Source organism: Equus quagga, chromosome 11 (assembly GCF_021613505.1).
Source record: "Equus quagga isolate Etosha38 chromosome 11, UCLA_HA_Equagga_1.0, whole genome shotgun sequence".
Taxonomy (NCBI): domain Eukaryota; kingdom Metazoa; phylum Chordata; class Mammalia; order Perissodactyla; family Equidae; genus Equus; species Equus quagga.
In genome coordinates, this window is record NC_060277.1 from 100,685,522 (window position 1) to 100,706,883 (window position 21,362).

The window sequence follows — 21,362 nt, forward strand, 5'->3', positions numbered from 1 at the left end:
ATTCACTCAGTGCAGATATTGAGCACCTGCTCGGAGTCGGACATTGTGGTAGGCACTCAAGAGAACCGTGGAGAAGAAAAGATGTTCTAAGGGCCTATCAGCAAAGGCTCGCTGCATTCGTTGAGAAAGGGAGGCTTTTTCTTCAGCGTCAGAGGTTTTCTCCAGCCGTAGCAAGGGAGCACAGAGCCCTGCTCCTTGTTTCATTTTAACAGTTGTGGCCACACCCCAATCCAGCTCCATACCAAAAGCCCAGGCTGACGGGGGCTGCCAGTTAGAGCTCTTCCGTTCAGAGACGGCATGCCGGAGGATGAGGGGACAGCCCTAGCTCTAGTTCCCAAGGCTAACTTGGTGAAAGCTTGAAGCCCACTGCTTCCAGTGACTTTGTTTTTCTTCAGAATTCTGGCTAGAAGTTTGAATCTTGGCCATATAGAGACCTAGGCAGCTGCATTGTGAATGGAGAGGTTGCAGATTTCCCGAAACTGGCGAGAGACTCGATACCTTTTTCTAAAAGTGGCCGGCACTGAGTCCGGCAGCCTTTCCTGCCTAGCTGCTACTTCCGTCTACTTGAGGGACAGGCAAGGAAGGAGACCACTTCCTCTAGACACCAGATTGTGTTGAACAAACATCCCTGCTGTGTAACTACATCAGTTTCCCCCAAACAACCCAAGATGAGGAAGCAGGAAAACTCGAGGCATGCACCAGCACCCCGGCCTGGACACCAGAATTGCCTTTGAAGAGGAGAGGAGAGGACTCTGTAAGGAACCACCTGTTCAATCTGAAAACCATTCCTGGGCTGTTCCAGTTATTTCATTAAAAATCAAAAGTGGTGGGGCCGGCCCCATGGCCGAGTGGTTAAGTTCGTGCGCTCTGCTTCAGCGGCTCAGGGTTTCCCGGGTTCCAATCCTGGGCGCAGATATGGCACAGCTCATCAGGCCACGCTGAGGCGGCGTCCCACATGCCACAAGTAGAAGGACCCACAACTAGAATATACAACTATGTACTAGGGGGACATGGGGAGAAAAAGCAGGAAAAAAAAAAAAAGATTGGCAACAGTTCTTAGCTCAGGTGCCGATCTAAAAAAAACCAAAAAATCAAAAGTGGGTAAGTGGTTAGTTTCAGCTTTTTAAGGATTCCTGGGGCATTGGAAGAAAGGTGAAAGGTAGTGATTCCTAAAAAGCTAATTCTTAAAAGGAATTTGCCCTTAACCTGACTAAAAAGCCACTCAGAGCAGCAGCAAACAGTGAACCTATCAAGTTCTTTGTAGATTCTCAGAAGTCCGGAATCAAACTGCCTTCCCGTTGCTATTCTCAGGCCCTAACAGGCGCCCTTCAGCAGCTCTTTATAGCTTGATGCACCATGGTGCGCACGTGCACATGGTAAACTGGACCCCCCCCTTCAGTAGGCCAGGATGGGTAGGCAGAGATGGGGAGGGGAACACAGTGTCACCCTCTTTCAGCTTTAAAACGGAAGCTGGAGGAGCTTGGAGAAACTTGGAAACTGAGTCCTCCCATTCTCAGGAATAAAGATAGCACGTTCATAAGGGTGTCATGTCTGGAAGGCCCTATGGCAAAAAGAGAGGTAGTGCAGAGTCCATTGTAATGGGCCATTCTCTTGAGGTGCCCGTTATGTCCCAGATACTGTGATAGGGACTTTACATGTGTTCTCTATTCCTCACACAGCCTCTGACAGACAACAGTGCTGTCTCCAAAACATAAGTGAGGAAGCAGATCCTGAGAGTTTAAATTGCTCAAGGAACTTGGAATCGGGTCTGCCCGGAAGCTTTTTCCTCTCTACCGTGCTGCCCCCTTCCTCAGGCAATCTAAGAAAACAAAGCAATCTGAATGACACCAGAAGCACAGGCAGCGGGTCAAGAAGGAAGCTTGGAGAAAGCTACTTTGTACTCCTTTGGAGAAAAAACTTTACGCCAAGGTCAAAAGGAATAACTTTGGGACTTCTAGGAGTTCCAAACCCAGTAAGAGGGTGAGGTCCCTCCTGAGGAGGTAAAGGAGTAACGCTCTGGAGGGAGAGGCATCATTTTCCTGGCTGGAACCATTTGAATATTCACAAGCACAGAGACCCTTCAAGTCCAGAAGCTAGCACAAAAACCGGAAGTGAGATGGCACATTAATGGGGTCAAAAGGCCTCTGCTCACCCAAGAGCTGGCCCTGATCTTGACTGAGCGATCAGCTTGTGCCATGTCTCAAGCCATGTGCTTTGCATGCTTTTAAGCAAATTAAGGTTCACATAGAAGGCTTGATGTAGGAGACACTACAGATGATGCATAAAGCAGAGACCTCTTGAGCTCTGGCTCACACACATTAGAAACCAGATACAACACGGAAAATAAAATAAATGTTACGAAGTAAGAATTCATGTTACCGAAGGATTTTTACCTTTGCAGAGGATTCGCTGTAGGGTCCCTTTAAATAGTGAGCCCCCTCAGTAAGTTCTGAAGTTGTTTTCAGTGATGGTGCTTTTCAGGACACACAGTACGTCCCAGGGGAGCCCCCACCCAACTTCACTATAACACATCTCTAGCCTGAGCCTTAGGAATCGATCTAAAGTGGAATCTCAGCTTGTTCTCAAAGCTTTGCTCCTCTTCTTATGGAACGAAGAGACACTTTTTAAAAGGAAAAAATTGAATACTGAGGGGATTTTCTTGCCAAGGCCCTTATCAGGCTCTCACAGCTCCACTCTCCAGGCCACTCTGGGTTGAGAAAAGGGTTTCTCTAACCACGCGGAAGAGCCTCCCCCTGGGTCCAGAGACTGGACAGCCACTGGGCCATTTCAGAGCCTGCGCCATGATAAATATCATTAATCACTTTCCCTTGTGTGCCCAGCCTGGAAAGTTCACTTTCTCTCAACCCTAATAGAACTAACTTTATCTGACTCTGCTGGAAGCACTGGCTCCTTTTACTGCCACAGTAAATGAAGACAACAGGCGAGAGATCTGCTGTAGACATTTATTGAATCATCTGTTGCACCAACACTACATTGTACTTCACAGAAGACTGGCCACAGGCAAAACAAAATAAACTGCCATTGGTCAGCTTTCAGGGGGCTTTTTGGATCCTTAGTCATCCAACATACACTTTGGCAAACAGAAGAGTTTACAGACTTTTATTGTAAATCTAAGGTTCCATTTCTGTACATGGCATTCTGGCAAGAGAGAGACACAATTGTCCTGTGGGAGTTGGTCTAAGGTGGAGTTTTCCCACATGTAAACATTTGACTATACAAGTGTGTGCCAGGTGATGAAAGAATTGATGGAGCCCCTGCCCTTGCAGAGCATACAGTCTAAATGGGGGGCGGGGCAGTGGGGGGACCCTGCAGCCCTGATGGGGAAGGCTCGCCAGGAGCCTGGCCTGCTGGGGAGGGCGCTGGGCCAGAGCCCCCTACTCTGAGAAGTGGTACCACATGAGGCAGGACCCAAGGCGAAAGCTGAGCATTAGGAATCTGAGCAGTAATGGAAACTAGCCACTTTCTCCTAGGCAGCAGTTAGGTGTGAAAAAGGCAACCGTTAAAAGAACAGTAGTCTGATTTGGAAATTTTATTAATTTCTCCATTTAAGTAAACTGCATCCATCTCAAACAATGTCATGCTCCTCAAAGCCCAGAAAACAAGGAGAGAGCATTTGCCAAGTCCAGGAAACACAAGATCCATGCTCTAATCACATTATTCCTAGACCAAAGCCCAACAGTGACTCATCCAACAGCATAATGCAGTTAGGGGGTTGGGGGAATTAATCAGATTCTGACTCAGTCCCAATTTCCTGCAAAGATGGGCCCCAGGTAAGAGAGGATGGGACTTTCCTCCCGAACAGAAGCAAGCAGCCTCTGCCTTCCCCATCAAAAGGGAAAGGGGGCAACAGCAGCAGCTTTTCATTTAAAAAAAAAAGGCTTGTGCCCTCGGCCTCCGGTCAGAGCAGTGTCTGAGCTAGCTCATGAGGGTGGGGACAATGGGAGCTCGCTGGCGGAGGCGCAGGCCACTGTGGGGGGTGGAGCCCCTACAGGAGTGAGCTGCAAGATAACCCACCACCCACAACAGCCTATGCAGGGGGCCATCTCCTTCCTTTTTCGACTGCTGTCAGCTGCCAATGGCAGGTTTGTCTGAAGTCCTGTGCCCCATCTCCTCTTCTAGCAAAGCCATCCTGGGGCTAAGGGTTAAAGAAAGGGAAGCCTCAAGACTCAGCTGGGCCAAAGCCACATCTCCAGAACTTCCCAGGGGCCAGTCCCTCCCGTCTCCTGGGGAGCCTTGCTCTGAACACCAACATATTTTACACATAATATCACTTGCTCCACTGCCAAAGACTGGGCCCATTCATACCACGTGTTATTCAGGCTAGCAAGACTCCTGGTTTGAATTCAGTGTTACACAAAGCAGGTCTTGGCTTTGCCAGCCCTGTCGCTGAGGCCCCGCAGTTTCTCCCACAGCCTTTTGCTCTCTGTAGCCACTGGACTCGGCCCAGCATCCGCTGCCTCGAGCGGGGAGCTGCTCTCCATCTCCTTCAGGGATCTGAGCTTCTGCGACCAGGACTAACCACCCAAAAGCCTACCCAAAGCTTCTCCATTTGAGGGGCTGACAGGGAAAACAAGGGCAGGGGGCTGTGTGTGACTAACAGGATGCTAAAGCAGCAGCAAGGAGGGGAAGCACAGGAGGCCAAGCCCTGAACCCCAGAAATCAGCGCCCAAAGAGGCACTCTGCCCATACTCCCCACCCACTAGGCCGAGCCCCTCCCGGGAGCCACTGATTCTGAAGACAGCCTCAGCGGGGCGTGGGAAAGACACCTAGGGGAACCCCCAGACCTGAGGAGGCCGGCCACAGCCAGGCCCCTCCCCGCAGGACAAGAGCAGGCTGTCACTGGGAGCTGGGGCTGTCACCCTCTGTCAGCGTCTTGAAGTCCATGGAGAGAGCTTGTTCCTCCGCCTGGGGTGGCCGCTTCCAGTCACCGCGAGTCAGAATGTAGAGCACAGCCACGCCGAAGCTGGCCAGCAGCAAGCCCAAAACATTGGCCAGCACCCCCTCTGGCTCAAACGTGCTGTACTTGGTCCTGCAGAGTTAAGGTGGAAGGGAGACACCACCCAAGGGGTCACTGTTACTCCAAATGCCATTCGCACCTGGGCCAGAAAGATGCCATGTCCGTGCCCCACCCAGAGAGAAAAACCACTGCTTGGCTAACTCCACCAAAAGCTGGCTCAGAAGGCAGATGTCCAGGGGAGCAGAGGACAGGGGTCATTCTCTGTAGGCAATCGTGGCACAGGACACTCACCCAAGTTTAAACAGCAGCGCCTCCTTCAGGCCCAGCAGGGCTGTGCCTAGAGACAGGAGGAAGATGGTGGCGCCAAAGAAGATGTGCTGGGGGCGGTAGCGGCTCCGCAGAGAAAACGAAGCTCCAGGGAACAGGAAGAAGCTAAAGCCCACGAGCCACTAGAAGGAAAGGCAAGGCGGGCCAGAGACTGAGCTGGCCATCAGCCTAACCAACCCGAGGTGTCCCAAGCAGTCTGCTTCCACACAAGGACTGCGAACCCCTCCATCCGCCCATTTGGTTTCTTCCATCTTAAGAGTAGTGAGGGGAGCACTAAGCACTTATGGGAAAGGTCCAGGCCTCTGACTCTTGAGACCTGGTCTTGGTTCCTCACACTTTACACTTAGAAGATGGGGCCTATGGCCAAACACATGTACCACGTCAGCTGGAAGGGTGCCTGGATCTAGGCACCCTCACCTGTAAAATCCTGGCTTTGTACCCATGTCAGAATCTGAAAGCAGCATCCAGTTGGACTAAAGCAACTCTTCCACCTTTGGGCACACACCCTGGAAAATGGAGCCTTGTATGGCACACACACTGCTTTAGGCCTGGTTCCCCTCCTTGCGCCCCCTCCCCCATGGCTGTGGGGCTGAAAGGACTCACCTGCACAAAGTAGAGGACAAAGACCAGGATGCCACACCAGCTGTGTAGGCTATACAGGTCAGCATAGCCATTCTTCCTGTGGTAATCGAACACGGCCACCAGGCCTGGACCAAAGACAGGGGGTCATGTGAGGACAGGCGACGGGGAAGGGAGGGGTGAGGTGACCCAAGGGAAACTCGAGTAACCGGGACTTCTGGGCTCTAATCCCAGCTCAATGGCTGCCAGCACCCAATGTCCCTGCCTGGGATGCTTAGAAGGAGGAGGAGGGAGGGGGGTGGACCATAACAGAACTGGAGTGGGAACTAGACACACAAAGCAGCTACTCCCCCAAGTCAGAAGATGGGAGGGAGGGAAGCTGTGCCCAGGAACTCACCCACCAGGGCGATGATGAAGGCGAAGACGTGGAGCAGCCCGTGCAAGACTTTGGTTGTACGTTTGGCCTCGTTCCTGAAGACCCGGTAAACCAGCAGGGCTTCCAGGAATGAGATAGGGGAAGTCAGCACACTGACCAGAGCTCAAGGCCTCCTGCCCCGGGCAGCAAGGAGCTACACCTTGGCTGGAGAGGTTATCTGAGTGAAGGGCTTGTTGAGGTACCCCAGCACAGGAAATGGAAGAGAAAACAAGGCTCAATGGGGCCCAGCAGGGACCCTCGGACAGGGCACCCTCAGGCTGCTCTGCCCTAACCCCCACCTCCTCCGGCCCACACTCCCCCCTCCCCCCACCCCACCACCTTCTTCTCAAGTGCCCTATATATTCCAGGCTGTTGTTTTAGGCTCATGGTGCAGTCACACCAAGGCGTCACCAAGCTTCTGAGTTCACCTTTTTAGCTATGATGATCCTCAAACAGTCCAATACTGAAGCCTGGTCAGATATTCACTACTTTTAGCAAGCAGGCTCCCCTGTTGGGAAACCTCTGGTTCCCAAAGCAGAAGCTGGTGATCCCAAGCCAATCCCCCCTCACCAGGCTGAGGCGGGCAGGGCCAGGCAGGGAATGCTTCCTAGGTTCTGCTGCTGAGGGAGTGGCTGTCACCAGGACCACCTCTAGGAAGACTGGGTCAAGCAGATATAGATCTGGCTTTCTTGTTACCAGAAGGAGAAGGCCACGGACCCCTGACCTCAAGGCAGAGTGGGGGCCAAGCACTACCTGGCTCCTACCCCGGAGAGAAGAGCTCTGGCACTGCCAAATCCAGCATCTACCCCCCGCCACACACACACACACACACACACACACAGAAGTGTGCGTGCACACACTCAGATTTGTCCCCCAACTTCAAACTGCACCTGCAGAAGCCAGCCTCAGCTCATGGCCCAGCCCTGGACCTCCACTCTATGAAGCACACGCATGCTTGCTGAAGCAGGAGGTGAAGGACCTGGGACAAGTGGGAAAGGAGTCGCCACCCACCAACCTCAGGGCCTTTGAGTTGGATTCCCAGTGTCCCCAGGCTGTAAGCCAGCTTCCTTCTCTGACTGTCTTTCCGGGAATCTAAGATTTGTCAAGCTGTGAGAGCCCTCGGGGGTTACAGAGTCCCTGCAAACTGCCTGTCTCAGGAAGAGTGGCTCAGGGGAGCACTGGGCGAGACTCACCGTCTCCCTGCAGGAAGACCAGGCCTATGACCATGCAGAGGGGATGCACATTAAACTGCAGGGCACTCTCCCAGGCGATGCCACCTCGGTAGAGACCCAGCCAAGCACCAGTCGTGGCTACCACAGTCAGGCCCAGCAGCTGGGAGAAAGCCACGTAGTAAGGCAGTGCTCTGGGGGCGGGTGCCATGCTGGCACGGCTCTCCATGCTGAGGCAGGCACTGCAGGAAAGATGGCAGAGCTCAGAGGAGCAACCACAACCTCCAGAAGATTCATTCCAGCCCCCCAATGCCAACCCCCTGCCACCTTCCTCTCTGCCCCACTCCCCAGGCCGCTGTGCTAAAGCAGCACTCACCGTGCCCTCTCCAAGACCCTCTACGCCCCCCATCCCAGGGCTCAGAAGCAGCTCGGCAGGAGGGGCACAGCCAGCCCCACCCCAGACCCAACATCGGGCTGTGAGCTGCCAGGAGTTCCACAGGCAACGGGGGCGCAAGTAGAGGGCCTCCAAATGCTGGCAAGAGCAGGAGGGCCCACACCTGTGCTTTACTTGCTGGTCATGAGGCCCTGAGGTTCTTCAAGTGGGGTTCACAGTAGAAGACAGAGAAGTGAGCAAGTTCCTCGAAGGGAGAGGATTAGTCACATGTTTCCCTCCAGATGGATCATAAAGTACATGTGGGGTGAGAAATAGAGAGCCTACCTGCCCCATGCCCGGTTTTTAAGCTGAGAAGGAGTCCTGCCCACCCCTGGGCCCGGGCCCAGCCCCCAGGGCAGGCCTCCACCAGGCTTGTGAAGAAACCTGCGCTGACTTGCTTTGCCTGACAGGACGTGGGGCATAGCAGCAGCCCTGTAGCCTGTTTCCCTTCCTGCCTCTCCTTCGTCCTCCACGACCAGGCGGGGTTGGACCTGCACTCCTCCCTCAGGCAAGCTTTCCAAAACCGCAGGCCCCAGAAATGAGACCTACAAGGTGAGCCTCACCTTTCGGAGCTCATGGGGCATTTCATACACAAACTTAACTCACAACCATCCCGTGAAAGGACAGTAAAGCAGGTATGTTACTGTACCCAGTCTAGAGGTAAGAAAAGGACGGCTTGAGGAGGTTTAGGAAAGCCTTGCTCAGGGGGCTGCACGGCGAGCGCATTTCCTGGCGAGCAGTGTTTCCATAGCCTCACCCAGGATGACCTTCATGCCAGCTCTTCACCCTGAGTTGGTGTTCTCCAGACCCCGGGGCCCAGCCCTGGCCCACACACCAGGTGGGAGAGGCAGCCGGGGAATGGGAGGAGAGGAGGCGGACGATGAACAGCATGGCCTCCACTTGTTTGCCTTGTTGCTGTCAGCAGCCTGTGCCCAGAGAAGGGCACTGCCACTGCTCACAGAGGGCAGAGCACTCAATATCCCGCCCCCTCAATGGCTGTCAACTCACCGCTTCCCCACCGTCCCGGCCTCTCCCAGCAGCAGTGGGAACTCCTGCTTCTCCTTTGCTGTCAGCAGAGAATGACAGCTCAGCAGACATGTTCAACAGACTGACTTTGGGTCACCCTCTAACACCCAGCACATGCCTGCTACCCTGTAAGTGCTCAAGAATTAGTTTCCAGGCTGCCTGGCCTTGTCCCCCTGGCGACCAGGCTATCTTTACCCCCCAGTGCTCTCTGCCACATTTGACAAGTATTGGCAACTCTACCATTAAAAAAAAAAAGCAGAGGGGGTGGTGTTAATACACTCTCCCTCCAATAAAATACAGATAAGCCAAAAGAAAGAAATTACACATGATCAACATTTCATTTATGTCCTTACATGCTTTTCTTCCAGAAACATACATTCTTTTATAGAAACAGGATCATACCAATTTCTAACCTGCTTTAATTTAATGGTAGACCATTCATATCTTTCCAAGTCAATGAATATACATCTGTGTCATGATTTTAATAACCTCACAGTAATGCATTGTGTGGCTGTTCCATGCTTTACCCAATCCCGTTGTTAAGCATTTAGCTAGCTTTCAGTTTTTCACTAAATAAACGATACTATGTGATCATCTTTACACACTTGTCTAATTAATTCCTAAATGGAGAAATGGAATCCTACAGCAAGAACCATGTTCTTTTTTTAGGTTTTTGACACATTCTGTGAATTCGCCTTTCAGAAACACTCCCATGGCAGGTGGGAACACCTGTTTCCAGAAGCCCTGGGCACAGTGAACACTTATTTCGGGAACTCTTGCCTCTCTCCCTATCGGTCACTTCTATACCAGTGATTCCTAAATCTAGCAGTAGTTCTGTCCTCTTTCCCAAATATAAACCCCATTTCTGACTGTCCACAAACATGTCTACCTGGACATCCCTCACACACTTCCAACTGAGCACAGCCAAGTCAAAATCATCTCCCCATCGTCATAACCAGGTCCTCTCCTGACCTCACAGGTAGCTACCATGGCTGCCCTTCTCCTAGTCCCAGCACTGGTGCCTCCAGACAGGCCACCAAATCCTAGGAGCCCTCCCCCAGGGCTCTTGCCATCTTCACTGCCACCACCCAAGCCAGCATGGAGCTTCCGTGCCGTCTCTCTACTCTTCAATCTGCCTGACCCGCTAGGAATAGCGACAAAGCCAGCACCCCAAGTCATGTCACTCCACCCAGCACAAAGGGCTGCCCACTGCCTGCCAGGGAAATGCCAACTCTGTAACATGATCCTAACTCCTTTTCCATCTGGAGCCCCGCACTGTTTTCTTACCAAGTCCACTCAGAGGAGACCCTCCCTGTTCACTGGCTCTAACACAACCCGCTGTCACTCCCTCCACCTCACTCCCCGGAGCCACTCCCTGCTCTCTGCAACAGCTGCCGCCTCTACTTCCCCACTCACCCTCTGCCCCTATCGATTTGCTCCAGAGCCCGAAATGGGCATTTTGTTCATCACTCTGTCCCCCTCCTCCGCATCCCCGAGGCTGGCCCGGGGTGTACTCACCCGCCTTGGTGTTCTGCCTCACGTCCAGCTCCTGTGTGCCTCTCTGCTAAAGAACCCTGTGAGCTCCTTGAAGGCAGGGAGTGCGTGCTACTCTTCCTGGGGGATCTAATCCCTTGCCCAACTCTAACACGAAAGATTTACTGAACAGAGAAATGCAGCCCTCCCCTCCTTTATTAGATTCATCCCCAGAGAGCCCAGGGCACGGTCAGAATCTGATTAGCTCTGAATTAGGAAGAACAGAAGGAACATGCTCTGCCGTGGGTTGACCTGCCATAACTTCTTTCTGCCAAGGAGAATACAAAGGAGAGAGGTGGGAGCTCAGGGCAGCAAAGGAATTGTCACTCCACAATCTTGGAGCTACTGGGTGGTGAGGCTAGCCAGAGCTTGCTTTTTTCCCTCCCAACCAACCTCCTAATGAGACGGGCAGAAATCAGAGTGAGGTTCTCTTCATAGCTGTGATACCATGATTTATAATAAGTATATGGGAAGGAGCTCCTAAAACCATGGAATTTCCCTAGTGAAGAAAGTGATAAGGTGTCATTTGTTAAGTTATGTTAATGAAAGCCCCTAGGTAACCTAAGGATGGACCAGTTGCCAAAGGAACCGACCTTGTGATGAAGGTTGGAACTTTCGGTCGCACCCCTCGACCTCTGGGGATGGGAGAGGGGCTGGAGATTGAGTCCCATCTCCAGTGCCAATTTCATCAAGCATGCCTGTGTCATGAAGCCTCCATAAAAACCCAAAAAGGATGGCATTCGGAGAGCTTCTGGGGCAAGACGGCACACCCCAGTTCCCTGGGAACAGATGCTCCCGCATTTGGGACCCTTCTGGACCTTGCCCTATGTACCTCTTCCATCTGGATGTCCTGAGTTATATCCTTTTATAATAAACCAGTAATCTAGTAAATAAAATGTTTCTGTGAGTTCTGTGAGCTGCTCTAGCAAATTAGTGTAACTTGAAGAGGGGGCCGCGGAAACCTCTTAACTACAGCCTGTTGTTAGAAGCACAACGGACAACCTGGATTTGGGATTGGCATCTGAAGAGTGGGGGTGGGCAGTCTTGTGGGACCGTACCCTTAACCTGTGGGATCTGATGCTATCTCCAGGTAGATAGTGTCATAATGGTGTTAAATTACAGGATACCCAGTCAGTGTCTGCTGAGAGGTGGAGAAGTACTTAGTGGTGTTGAAAAGAAAACACACATTGGAAAGCACAATGGCAATGACTAAACGTGTGGCTTTAATGTTCTACACTGTAAATTCACATCCTGAGTTCCCTCAGAAGTCATAACCCTAATGCTGTTTGCACCCCACAGTGGAGGAGTGGAGACACGTGCCTGTGTGCATGGGAGGACAGGGGACCTCAGGGCTGGCTGGCGAGCCCCTACTCTGTACCCAGCACTTCCCAAATTCTCCCATTTAATCTTTGCAATAACCGTACAATAGGAGTATTATCCCAATTTGACAGATGAAGAAATTGAGGCCCAAAGAGGATAAATGACTTCCCCAAAATTATCAGCAGCAAACAGCTGCTCCACTCAGTTGTTCATTGAGTTCCCACTCTACGCTGGCCACACTTCTGGATGCTGGAGCTCTACAGAGAAGACACTGCATCTGTGTAATGAAGGTCCCTGCCTTCAAGGGGCTTGCAGACAAGTTGCAGAGCAGATGCAGATTTTTAAGTAAAGGGTAGTAAGAATTCAAGCCACGAGTTAAACTCAGGCCTCCAAGAACACCTTCCACTATACACACTGAAGGCAGTTTCCCCCCTCCTGCACACTGAAGTGGCACACTGAGCAGCTGGTTGTCTGTTGTTGGTATGGCTTTGCCCAGTAACTAGGGTAGAGCTGTCATGCTTTCCAAATATTGACGCCACTCAAGGATCTGAATAGCACTTGCCAAGGAAGCTGACTTGAAGCAGGCTCTCTCGCCCTCCAGTGCCAGTCCTCCTCACCCTTCGGGAGCCATGCTCCTAAGGCAGTTTAAACCCAGCAGAGCATGGAGCACTGACGTCCCCTGTGGGCTCTCCTGGGAGACAAGGCAGCAAGATGGGGCAGGTGGTTAAGAGAGAAGGGGTGACAAGAGGGCGAAGTAGCTCCAAGATCTTTAAGTCAGTTGCTCCAAAGGCAGCTCTCCTGGTCCATACGGCCTCAGTACCTAGGCATCCAGGAGGAAGCCAGAGATAGAGAATGGCCTTTGGAATTATGGAGGCCCAAGCTGTCTCCTCCATGCCCCCTTCCAATCTGAATGTGATTCTAAGTCCAGGTATGAAGGATGACAGGGAAACTCACACCAAGCAAGACTATCCTCCCTCGGGCAGGCCTGTGCCTTGTCTACAGACGACATCTAAGTGTGAAAAATCCAGATTTACCAAAAAGACAAAGTAGTGAGTGGTTTTGTGCTTTACAGAAAACTGAAAGATTCCGTCAGCAACAGCATCCCCCCATTGCTTACTTGGTTCAACATAAGTGACAACCTATCTTTGTGTAAGGAGGGGCTGCTTCCGCTACTGAGGAGAGGACACATTTCCACGACTCTGGCTGGAGTGACCTACCCACAAACACATTTATATCTTCAGACCTCGAAATCAGTGGAGATTCACTCCCTAGCAAGCACATGCCTTTGAATTACGCTCCCTCATTTCCCCATCTGGACATCGAGAACACTCTCGCCCTTCCTTCCTAACTGGGTTGGCCCCCCCAGAATGCCAGCTGTGCTGGGGCCTCCTGGGGTCCCAGGGCAGAAGTGTGGGCAGCAGTGTCAAGGGCCTGGAAGCAGCCACTCTACACCCCAAAGGTTTCCTCGCCTAGGAGACCAGAGTCTTGGAACCAGAGGGGGCTAATGGGGCCCCTTATACAGCCGCCCACCTCCTTCTGTCAGAGCACAGAATAGGGTTGACAGCTCTGGCAGCTTCTGGAACCTAGGGCTGAGACAGTTACCCCTTCCCTCCCACACACACTGGCAGTCAGACTCCACTTAATGCAATCAAACAGGGACAGGAGCTACCCGCAAGGCTCGAACGTGCTAAGCACCACTCTCCCTCCCATGCCCACTGTTTCATTAAAAGGCCACTAGGCCTAATCTCATTATAGGGACCAGACTCTGCACATGTCCTACAGCCTGGAGGCAGGGAGCCTGGCCTGGCCACAGCCCTCCTTATCCACAACAAGGTTTTAATTGGGTTAGAGAAGATTGTGTTGGGGGTGGGGGCTAGATCTTTTCTTGATGCATGAGGGAAGAAACGGCTCAATTGTCCTAGAATGTCCTAGAATGTGATGAAAGAGAAGGCAAAATGAGGGCTGAGCTGTCAAGCAGGGCACTCAAGTAGCTCCCAAGTAGAGCTTGAAGCCAGGCACTGAGCCCAGTTCTCCATTAGGTACAAGGGCTCGGTGCCATGGTCCCCAGTACTTGTGGGACCCACAATAAAATGTTACTATTTCTGCTAAAATCAGAAGAAAAAACAAACTTTTACGGTTGAAGAAAATATTTTAATTTTTAATCCAGCCTGGATTATATTTGTCTTTATAGCAACACAGTTGTAAAATATAATTTTCATTCTTTTTTTATGGAGAAAGGGGCCCACCAAGGCAAAAAGTGCCTAGGGCCCATGAAAGTCACCATGCAGCCCTGGTCAGAGAAGTGATTTTACAGCCAGTCCACTGTTGATGACTGTGTGCCCTTGGGCAAACCAAGTCCCCTCTCTGAGTCTGCTTCCTCATCCACAAGGCAGAGAGATACTGAGACCCACCTTACTGGCCTATAGCAAAGATTAAGTGAGATAAATATGTACCGGTGCCCAGCACAGTGCCTGCCATACTGTAGGCATTCAATCAAATAGCAATGTAACAAAAACTAAATCTGGTCCTAATAGCACCTTAGGAAGTCACACATCAGAAGCTGTTGACATAGGTTTGGGGCCACAGAGAGCCAGATGGCATCAGATAGCACGAACCCTTCTAATAAATCCATACTCCCCTTTGTCCACCACCACATCCCCCACTGGGCAGAAACCCCTGGATCTGGGGTGGACTCCTCCACCAAGACCTTCTAGTGCTGTGGAACCACTTCCAATTAGCAGAAGCCCAAGCTCTGCTGCAAGGGAAGGTGGCGAGGGCAGGGAAGCAGTGGGACAAGCAGAGTGGTTCCACTGCGGGTGCAGGAGGCTGCCAGGCTGTAGCAGCCCTTTCTCTGTACGGGGCTCACCTTGGCATTTACAAATTTCCACCTCAAGCCAATTTCACAAAAGAAATCAAGGTAGGGGCCAGCCAGGTGGCGCAGCGGTTAAGTGCGCACGTTCTGCTTCGGTGGCCCAGGGTTCGCCGGTTCGGATCCCAGATGCAGACATGGCACCGAATGGCAAGCCATCCTGTGGCAGGTGTCCCACATATAAAGTAGAGGAAAATGGACATGGATGTTAGCTCAGGGCCAGTCTTCCTCAGCAAAAAGAGGAGGATTGGCAGCAGATGTTAGCTCAGAGCTAATCTTCCTCAAAAAAAAAAAAAAAAAGAAATCAAGGTATCTACGAGAAGGTGGCAAAGCTTTAGGTTTTTTCCATTTGCTATGAAAATGAAGGAACAGAATCCAGTTGTCCTAAGACGGAGCTTCATTTAGTAAGTCTTAGAAAATCCTCAAAGACTGCCAAGGTAGAGTGAATGAGAGGAGAGGTTCCATGAGAAGGAGAAAGACTCAGGAGGGGCGCCAGCCTCTGAAGATGTGTCTGGAATTCCAGGGTCCCTGGGGGGAAGGGCAGGGAAAGAGAGGAGGTGGCCCTGCCACTACCCAGGTCTCAAAGGCAGCAGCAGATCCCTTCCTCAGCTCAGTTCTGCACCCACAGTTCAGGGCCCACCAAAGCCAACTCAATGAGTAGGGATTTCCCAAACGAGAAAGTCCTACTCTCACAGGGAGAGGCTGGGGAAGTACGAGGAGAAGAAGGAAGGGATCCCAGCTAGACAGGTCAACCCAAGAGGAAAGAGGCAGGCGGAGTCTTGGTTTCAGGTTTCAAAAGAAGAGTCGTGGCAAATGTTGATTGATCCACTTCTACCCTACCTTGTTTCTAGAACATGGCAAAATACTAGCCGTGGGCCCAAGATAAAGTTGGGGTCACCTGCCCCTCCATTCTAACTTCTGCAGAGCCGGCACAGAGGCCCAGCTGGGGCCCAAGGCTGACCGCTCCAGGAAGGAGCAGGACACACTCTGTAACCTCGGGCCTTGCTCGAGGGCCCAGAGCCTGGGGAAGCAGGTGAGGTGAGAGCCAGGGGTGGCGGCGGCCGAGGGAAGGAGAAACAGTCGCGGCGGCTCCGGGAGCCCAGCCTGTTCCGGCGCGGGTGCGGTGCCACCCAGTCCCGGCGCTGGGCCCACTGCCCTCACCCCACCCCCGTGACACACGCACCTGTGCCCGCCGTCCCCCACACACACCCCTGGGTGCTCCCCACACACACACACGCACCTGGGCCTGCAGTCCCCACACACCCACACGCGCACCCGGGCCCGCCGTCCCCCTCCCCCACGCCTCTGGGCCCGCCGTCCCCCTCCCCCTCCCCCACGCAGCTGGGGGCCCGCCGTCCCCCTCCCCCACGCACCTGGGCCCGCCGTCCCCCAACACACACCTAGGCCCCCTTCCCGGCTCCGGGGCTCGGCTTGCAACGCCCGGCCCCGGTCGCCTACCTGGCCAGGCGCCGGGCCCGGAGCTCGAGCCCACAGCGCAGCGCCACCGACCGGCCCGCCAGCTCCCGGCGCCGCGCCCCGGCTGCCCGGCCGGTTCCGCGAGCCGCGCCGGTCACTGCGCGGCGGCGTCGTCATGGCGACCGGGCGGTGGCGGGTTGGCGGCGAGGCGGGCGGGGGCCCGGAAGTGGCCCGGCGTGCCCCCGCTCTGGGGACAAGGCCTGGCCCCCGGTGGCCCCCGGGCTTCGGGACTGGGCCCCGCCAGAGCCCGGACCCGCACTGGACGCCGGCCTGGCGGGGGCTGCGGCGCAGGGCGCTGTGCGGCGAGAACCGCCGCCGCCGTTCACCTGGCCTTCCGGACCCGAGCTCGGGTAACCTTTGAAAGCCGGGCCTGGGGGCGTGGCTGCGGGGGGGCCCCGGGGGGGGGGGGGGGGGGGGGGGGGGGGGGCCCGCGGGTCTGCGTGGGTGAGGGTCCCTCCCGCCCCAGGCCTGACTCCGAGGCCGCGGGCGGGGCTGGGGGGATGGGCTGCGGGCTCGCCGGGGCTGGGGGAGGCCGGCCTGAGAACCCCCGCGCTGCCAGGGCCGAGTCTCTGCTTCCTGATCTCCTCCCTCCACGCCCCACCTTTCTTCCCTCCAACCTTCTTTCCTCCACTCCCCAGGCCCCGCCCTGGGCTCAGGTGGCCACTAGGTGTCAGATGCAGCCCGGGCCTTGGCCTAAGCTGTAGCTCCTGCAGCCCTGGGGGATGCGCTCCTCCCTCCCAGCCCCGAGGGAGGAGGTGTCACTACAGGAAGGCTGGACTTATCGCTTCCCCAATTCCACCGTCACGCGCGCGCGCACACACACACACTCACTCACTCACTCTAGGTGACGTTTTTGCCCCCTTTAACCAAGCCAGGGGGCAAAGCCCGAGACTGACTACCCACCTCCCCGCAAGCAAACCAGCCTAAGGATAAATACCAGTTCTCACCAGCCTCTCATGAAGGCCTCGACCTTGCTGTTGGCAACCTCCCCTGCTCCAACCACTAAGACAGGAGAGTGCCAAGGCTGAGGCTGGGGGCCAGCCTCTACTGCAGCCAGGTCCAGGCCCCCTATCCAGGAAATGCTGTGGGTACATAACAAGTCCAGCTCAGACTTCCTACAAGCTCAGAACAAAAGGTTCTTTCCCGTCAGATGCCTGGCAAGATTCACCAATGGCCTGGAGATAGGAGGGTTTCCGCCCCTGGGGACATAAATGAGCTTTAGCAGAGGGACGTCCCTCCCCCACCTGCCCCCCAGCACTGTGGGCTTCCCATGGCCTTGGGGACCCTGTACCCCATTACTAAGAGAACATACTCTCAAGGGCATAGCAAGGCACCCAAGGGTGCCCACTGCCCTGAGCACACCTTCCAACAGGACAAACCCAGCTGGGCCCACCCCGTCAGACTGACCAAACTTAAACCCTCCAGGAACATAAATTCTGTTGGGGTAGCTCTCCACTTGGAGGGAGTTAATGGACATTTTAAATTAAGAAACCTCCCTAGCGTGCCAACAGGCAAACAGCAGGCAACAAATGCCTTGTGAGTTGAATGTGGAACTGAGCCATTTCCCATTGTTTGGCCTGTATATTTGGGCTTGAAGGAGGAGGACTGGGGTGGGCAGTGCATCACAGAGGAGCAGAGCCTTGCTGGGAACCCGCTGTGCATGCTGAGCTTCCTGATGCAGGGCTATCGGCCCTTCCAAAGCCAGGAGAGAGACTCCTGCAGAGGAGCTACGGGACCCTTGAGGTCCTCCCCACCATGGCCCTGCAGCCCTTGGCTGCAGCATTTTCCCCTTAGGAGGGAGAGCCCATCCCACCAGCGGTTCTCTCAGGGTCTGCTTAGAGGGGATGCAGGTGGCCTTCTGAGTGAGGTAGGGTGACTCCATGGGGACCAGCCTCCTGGGGACTTAGCTTTAAGGGCTCATGGCTCCACCAAACCATTTTAAAGAGCAAGTGATCCCGCCAAGCTGCAGTCCAGCACCAGGGCACCATGGCCCCTGCTGCCAGAATCCCCAACCCAGGATGGGCGGACCCTCACACTCCCTTCCTCCCCCTCCCTGCTGCTGAGACTCCTGCCTTGGAAGCCAAAGAAGTATCCACCCTACAGGTGGGGCCCGGTGAGGGGGGGGGGGGGGGGGCAGGAAAAGAGAGCAGCCTTAAGGCCTTTTCTTGGGGACAGAGAATGTGACTCAGGGCGTTTTCCATGCAAACCTTTCTCTTCCCATGCTCACAAAGCTACATTAGCCTTCATGGTCCTTAGACCCGCCAAGCTCACTCCCACCTCCTTCTTTGGAATGTTCTTCCCCATCATCACTTGGCTCATTCAAATCTCAACCTGAACACCTGTCTTCAGAAAGGCCTTCCCTGACCATCCCGTCCAGTGGCTGGGGTTGGGGTGGAGATGTAAGGAGATAACCTGGATTAAGTGTGCTGGTGACAGCTCTGGGAAACCACGCCTTGTGCTCATCCTGTTTTTTGGCCAAAAACATTTAAAGAGCAGGAAGATCAAAGACAGTGAGCAGAATGTACCTCATAAACAGGACCTCAGATCCCCTGATCACCTGGCTGATCACATCTGTTCTTACTAGGGTTACAAGATTTAGGAAAGGGGCGGGGGAGGCCCTGTTTTTTTTTTATTTTAAATTCAAAACTTCCCGTTAAATTTAAATTTAATATTTTTTAGCATAAGAATGTCTCACATCCTACGTGTAATATACTAAAAATGTATTCTTTGTTTATCTGAAATTCACATCTAACTGGGTGTCCTGTATTTTATCTAGCAATCCTACCCTTGCTAGGAGAGGGGTGTCCTAGCCATTCTGACCCCTCCCAGCAAAGCTGCCCCACCCCCAGCTGGCTGAACACACACTTAACTCCTGTTCAGCACCTACTTCAGGCGGAAGCTGGGGCGGCAGAGGTGCTGAGGCACAGGAGGTCCCCCTGTCCTAACACACTGTAAGATGCAAACACACAAAGTTCATGAACTCTTCACAACAGTTTTTACCAAAGAGAGTCCCTTCGATGTGCCAGGTGCTGGGGACATTGGAGACACAATGAACACGACAGGCACAACCCTGTTCTCTCAGGTCTTAATGCATAGAAAAGGCACTTCACCCACATGTGAGGCTCAGGGAAGGCTTCTCTGGTGTGTGACATAGACTCATAGAGCTACAGGATGAGCAGGGGTTAACCTGGCAAAAGGACGGCAGGGAGCGGGCAGGAGTGTTCCTGCGGAAGAAAGAGCCAAAGGAGCAAGAGCACTGTGCCAGAAGGTGGAGGAGGTCTAACCAGGACACCGTGGGGCTCCTGGGCCACTGTCGGAATCCGCATGCCTGAACCAAAGCCTGCGCCAGCCTGGGAGGAAAGCCTTGCCTTGGAATGGCATTTACACAATGGGAAGACACACGCCCTGACCAGCATACAGAGGGTGAGAGCAGCCTTCAGCTCAGGGTGGCATCCTTAGGCCCACTCCCTGAGGAACATGTTCCAACTTCCTTGAAAAGAAAACTAGTCTGAATCTGAAAGCACATGGCTACTTTGGTGAGCTTAAAATGGAGCTATAATCACTCAGGGAGATAAACCTGTTTTCTAGCTTCAGGGACAGCAGAGGTGGCCAGAAAAGCAGCAGCCCCAGCGGGAGCAGCCAGAGCATCCAGCAGAGCAGCAGCGATGGTGGCAGGAGTGGCAGCAAGGCATGGGAATGGCCGAAAAGCTTCTGCAGCCACCGATGGAGACAGTGAGTCACCTGGGACCTCCAAAATGTTAAGGGATTGGGCTGAGGGACATCACAGGCTGTGGGACCCAGGCTGACCCCAAGGCTGGTCCAGTCTGGGAAAACAAGACTGAGACAAACAAGAGTAACCTGCCCACAAGCCAAGATAACACCGCAGGATGGATGGAGAAGCGATGAGAATCAGGACAGTCAGGCCAGCTTTTACCTCTTCTGGGCCCCAAGGGAACAGGACGTGGGCTGGAAAAGCAGTGGTGGGAACCAGCCTCGTGCAGAAGGTGTGGGAACAAGCATTGTGCAGGAGGTGCCGTAAGTGATGAGGATCAAGGCTGCCCCAGGGGGAAAAGCCCAAGGCGTCCTGGCCTACACACTGACCTACATCATCCTCTGGGAAGCATAGGACGTCCTGACCTGATCCAATTTGATTCTTATCTAAAGTTATAGGACCACCCAATAACCAGACCTCAGCTGCACTGATACCATTTTAACAACGTTTTTACATAATCTTTCCTTTGTCTTGTAAAGAGATAACTCACACACTTATGCCTTATAAATTTAGCCCCACCTTCAACCCATGTTTGCAGCTCATCACTGCCCGTGGGTCCTGTCTCCATGCTATTCTCTGAATAAAGGAGCACTACTACCAGACCTTGAGAGTCCGAGAAATCTTTCTTTTGACTCCTCGGCTCACTGAGCCTGCATCAATAGCACTAGGCACCCAAGGTGGGAGGCAACGAAAGGGGTAGGCTTTCCCAACCTCCCAGTGCATTTCTTTGCAGCCCTCTGGGGAGGCGGCCGTCAGGAGGAAGTCCGTTTTCTCTTCTTCCTCCCTCTCTGCCTGCCTGCCTGTCTTCCTGCCTTCCTTCCTTTTTTTTTTTTTTTTTTGAGGAAGATCAGCTCTGAGCTAACATCTGCCAATCCTCCTCTTTTTGCTGAGGAAGACTGGCCCTGGCCCTGAGCTAACATCCGTGCCCATCTTCCTCTACTTTATATGTGGGACACCTGCCACAGCATGGCTTGCCAAGTGGTGCCATGTCTGCACCCGGGATCCGAACCGGCGAACCCCGGGCCACGGAAGTGGAATGTGTGCACTTAACTGCTGGGCCAACAGGCCAGCCCCCCTTCCTTCCTTTCTTTTAACAAAGACTTATTGGTGTCAATATGAATAATCCATAACCAATCTATAAATCAAAATTGGGGTGAGTTTATTATGAGCCAGCTCTGAGGACTAGCCCAGAGCCTTTCTTCCCCAAGGAAGAAAGGGTACCAAAGAAGTGGGGTGTATGGAATGGTTATATACAGTCTTGGAACGAAGAGCATATATCACATATGTCAGGAATGTCCCTTTTACAAGAGTCACAAGACTGCCCTGTCAGCACAGCGATTGATGGACACAGCAGGTAGCAGGTCTGTTGTCTTGAGCTGGATGATCATAAGGTGAGCGCAGCAATCAATTCCCAGCCTAGGGAGAGAGGCTTATCCTTAAGGAAATGCCAATGCGGGGGAAGTTA

The 21,362-nt window shown here is 53.4% G+C and overlaps 1 protein-coding gene across 5 annotated transcripts; it reads right to left on the reverse strand.

The window, feature by feature from the left end:
* Positions 1-2,949: 2,949 nt before the first annotated feature.
* LOC124246299 (transmembrane ascorbate-dependent reductase CYB561) lies at positions 2,950-17,098 on the reverse strand. Of its 5 annotated transcripts, none has more exons than XM_046674287.1 (6): positions 17,073-17,098; positions 7,493-7,710; positions 6,282-6,380; positions 5,909-6,012; positions 5,270-5,427; positions 2,950-5,050 (listed from the first exon to the last, which is right to left on the reverse strand). In XM_046674287.1, exons 1-6 carry the CDS (start codon positions 17,081-17,083, stop codon positions 4,858-4,860), a joined length of 783 nt encoding a protein of 260 aa, XP_046530243.1. In that variant the 5' UTR covers positions 17,084-17,098; the 3' UTR covers positions 2,950-4,857. The 5 variants fall into 5 exon arrangements, with proteins under 5 accessions (XP_046530243.1, XP_046530245.1, XP_046530246.1 ...); XM_046674289.1 differs by lacking the exon at positions 17,073-17,098 and adding an exon at positions 16,108-16,240; XM_046674290.1 differs by lacking the exon at positions 17,073-17,098 and adding an exon at positions 16,050-16,174.
* Positions 17,099-21,362: the final 4,264 nt, after the last annotated feature.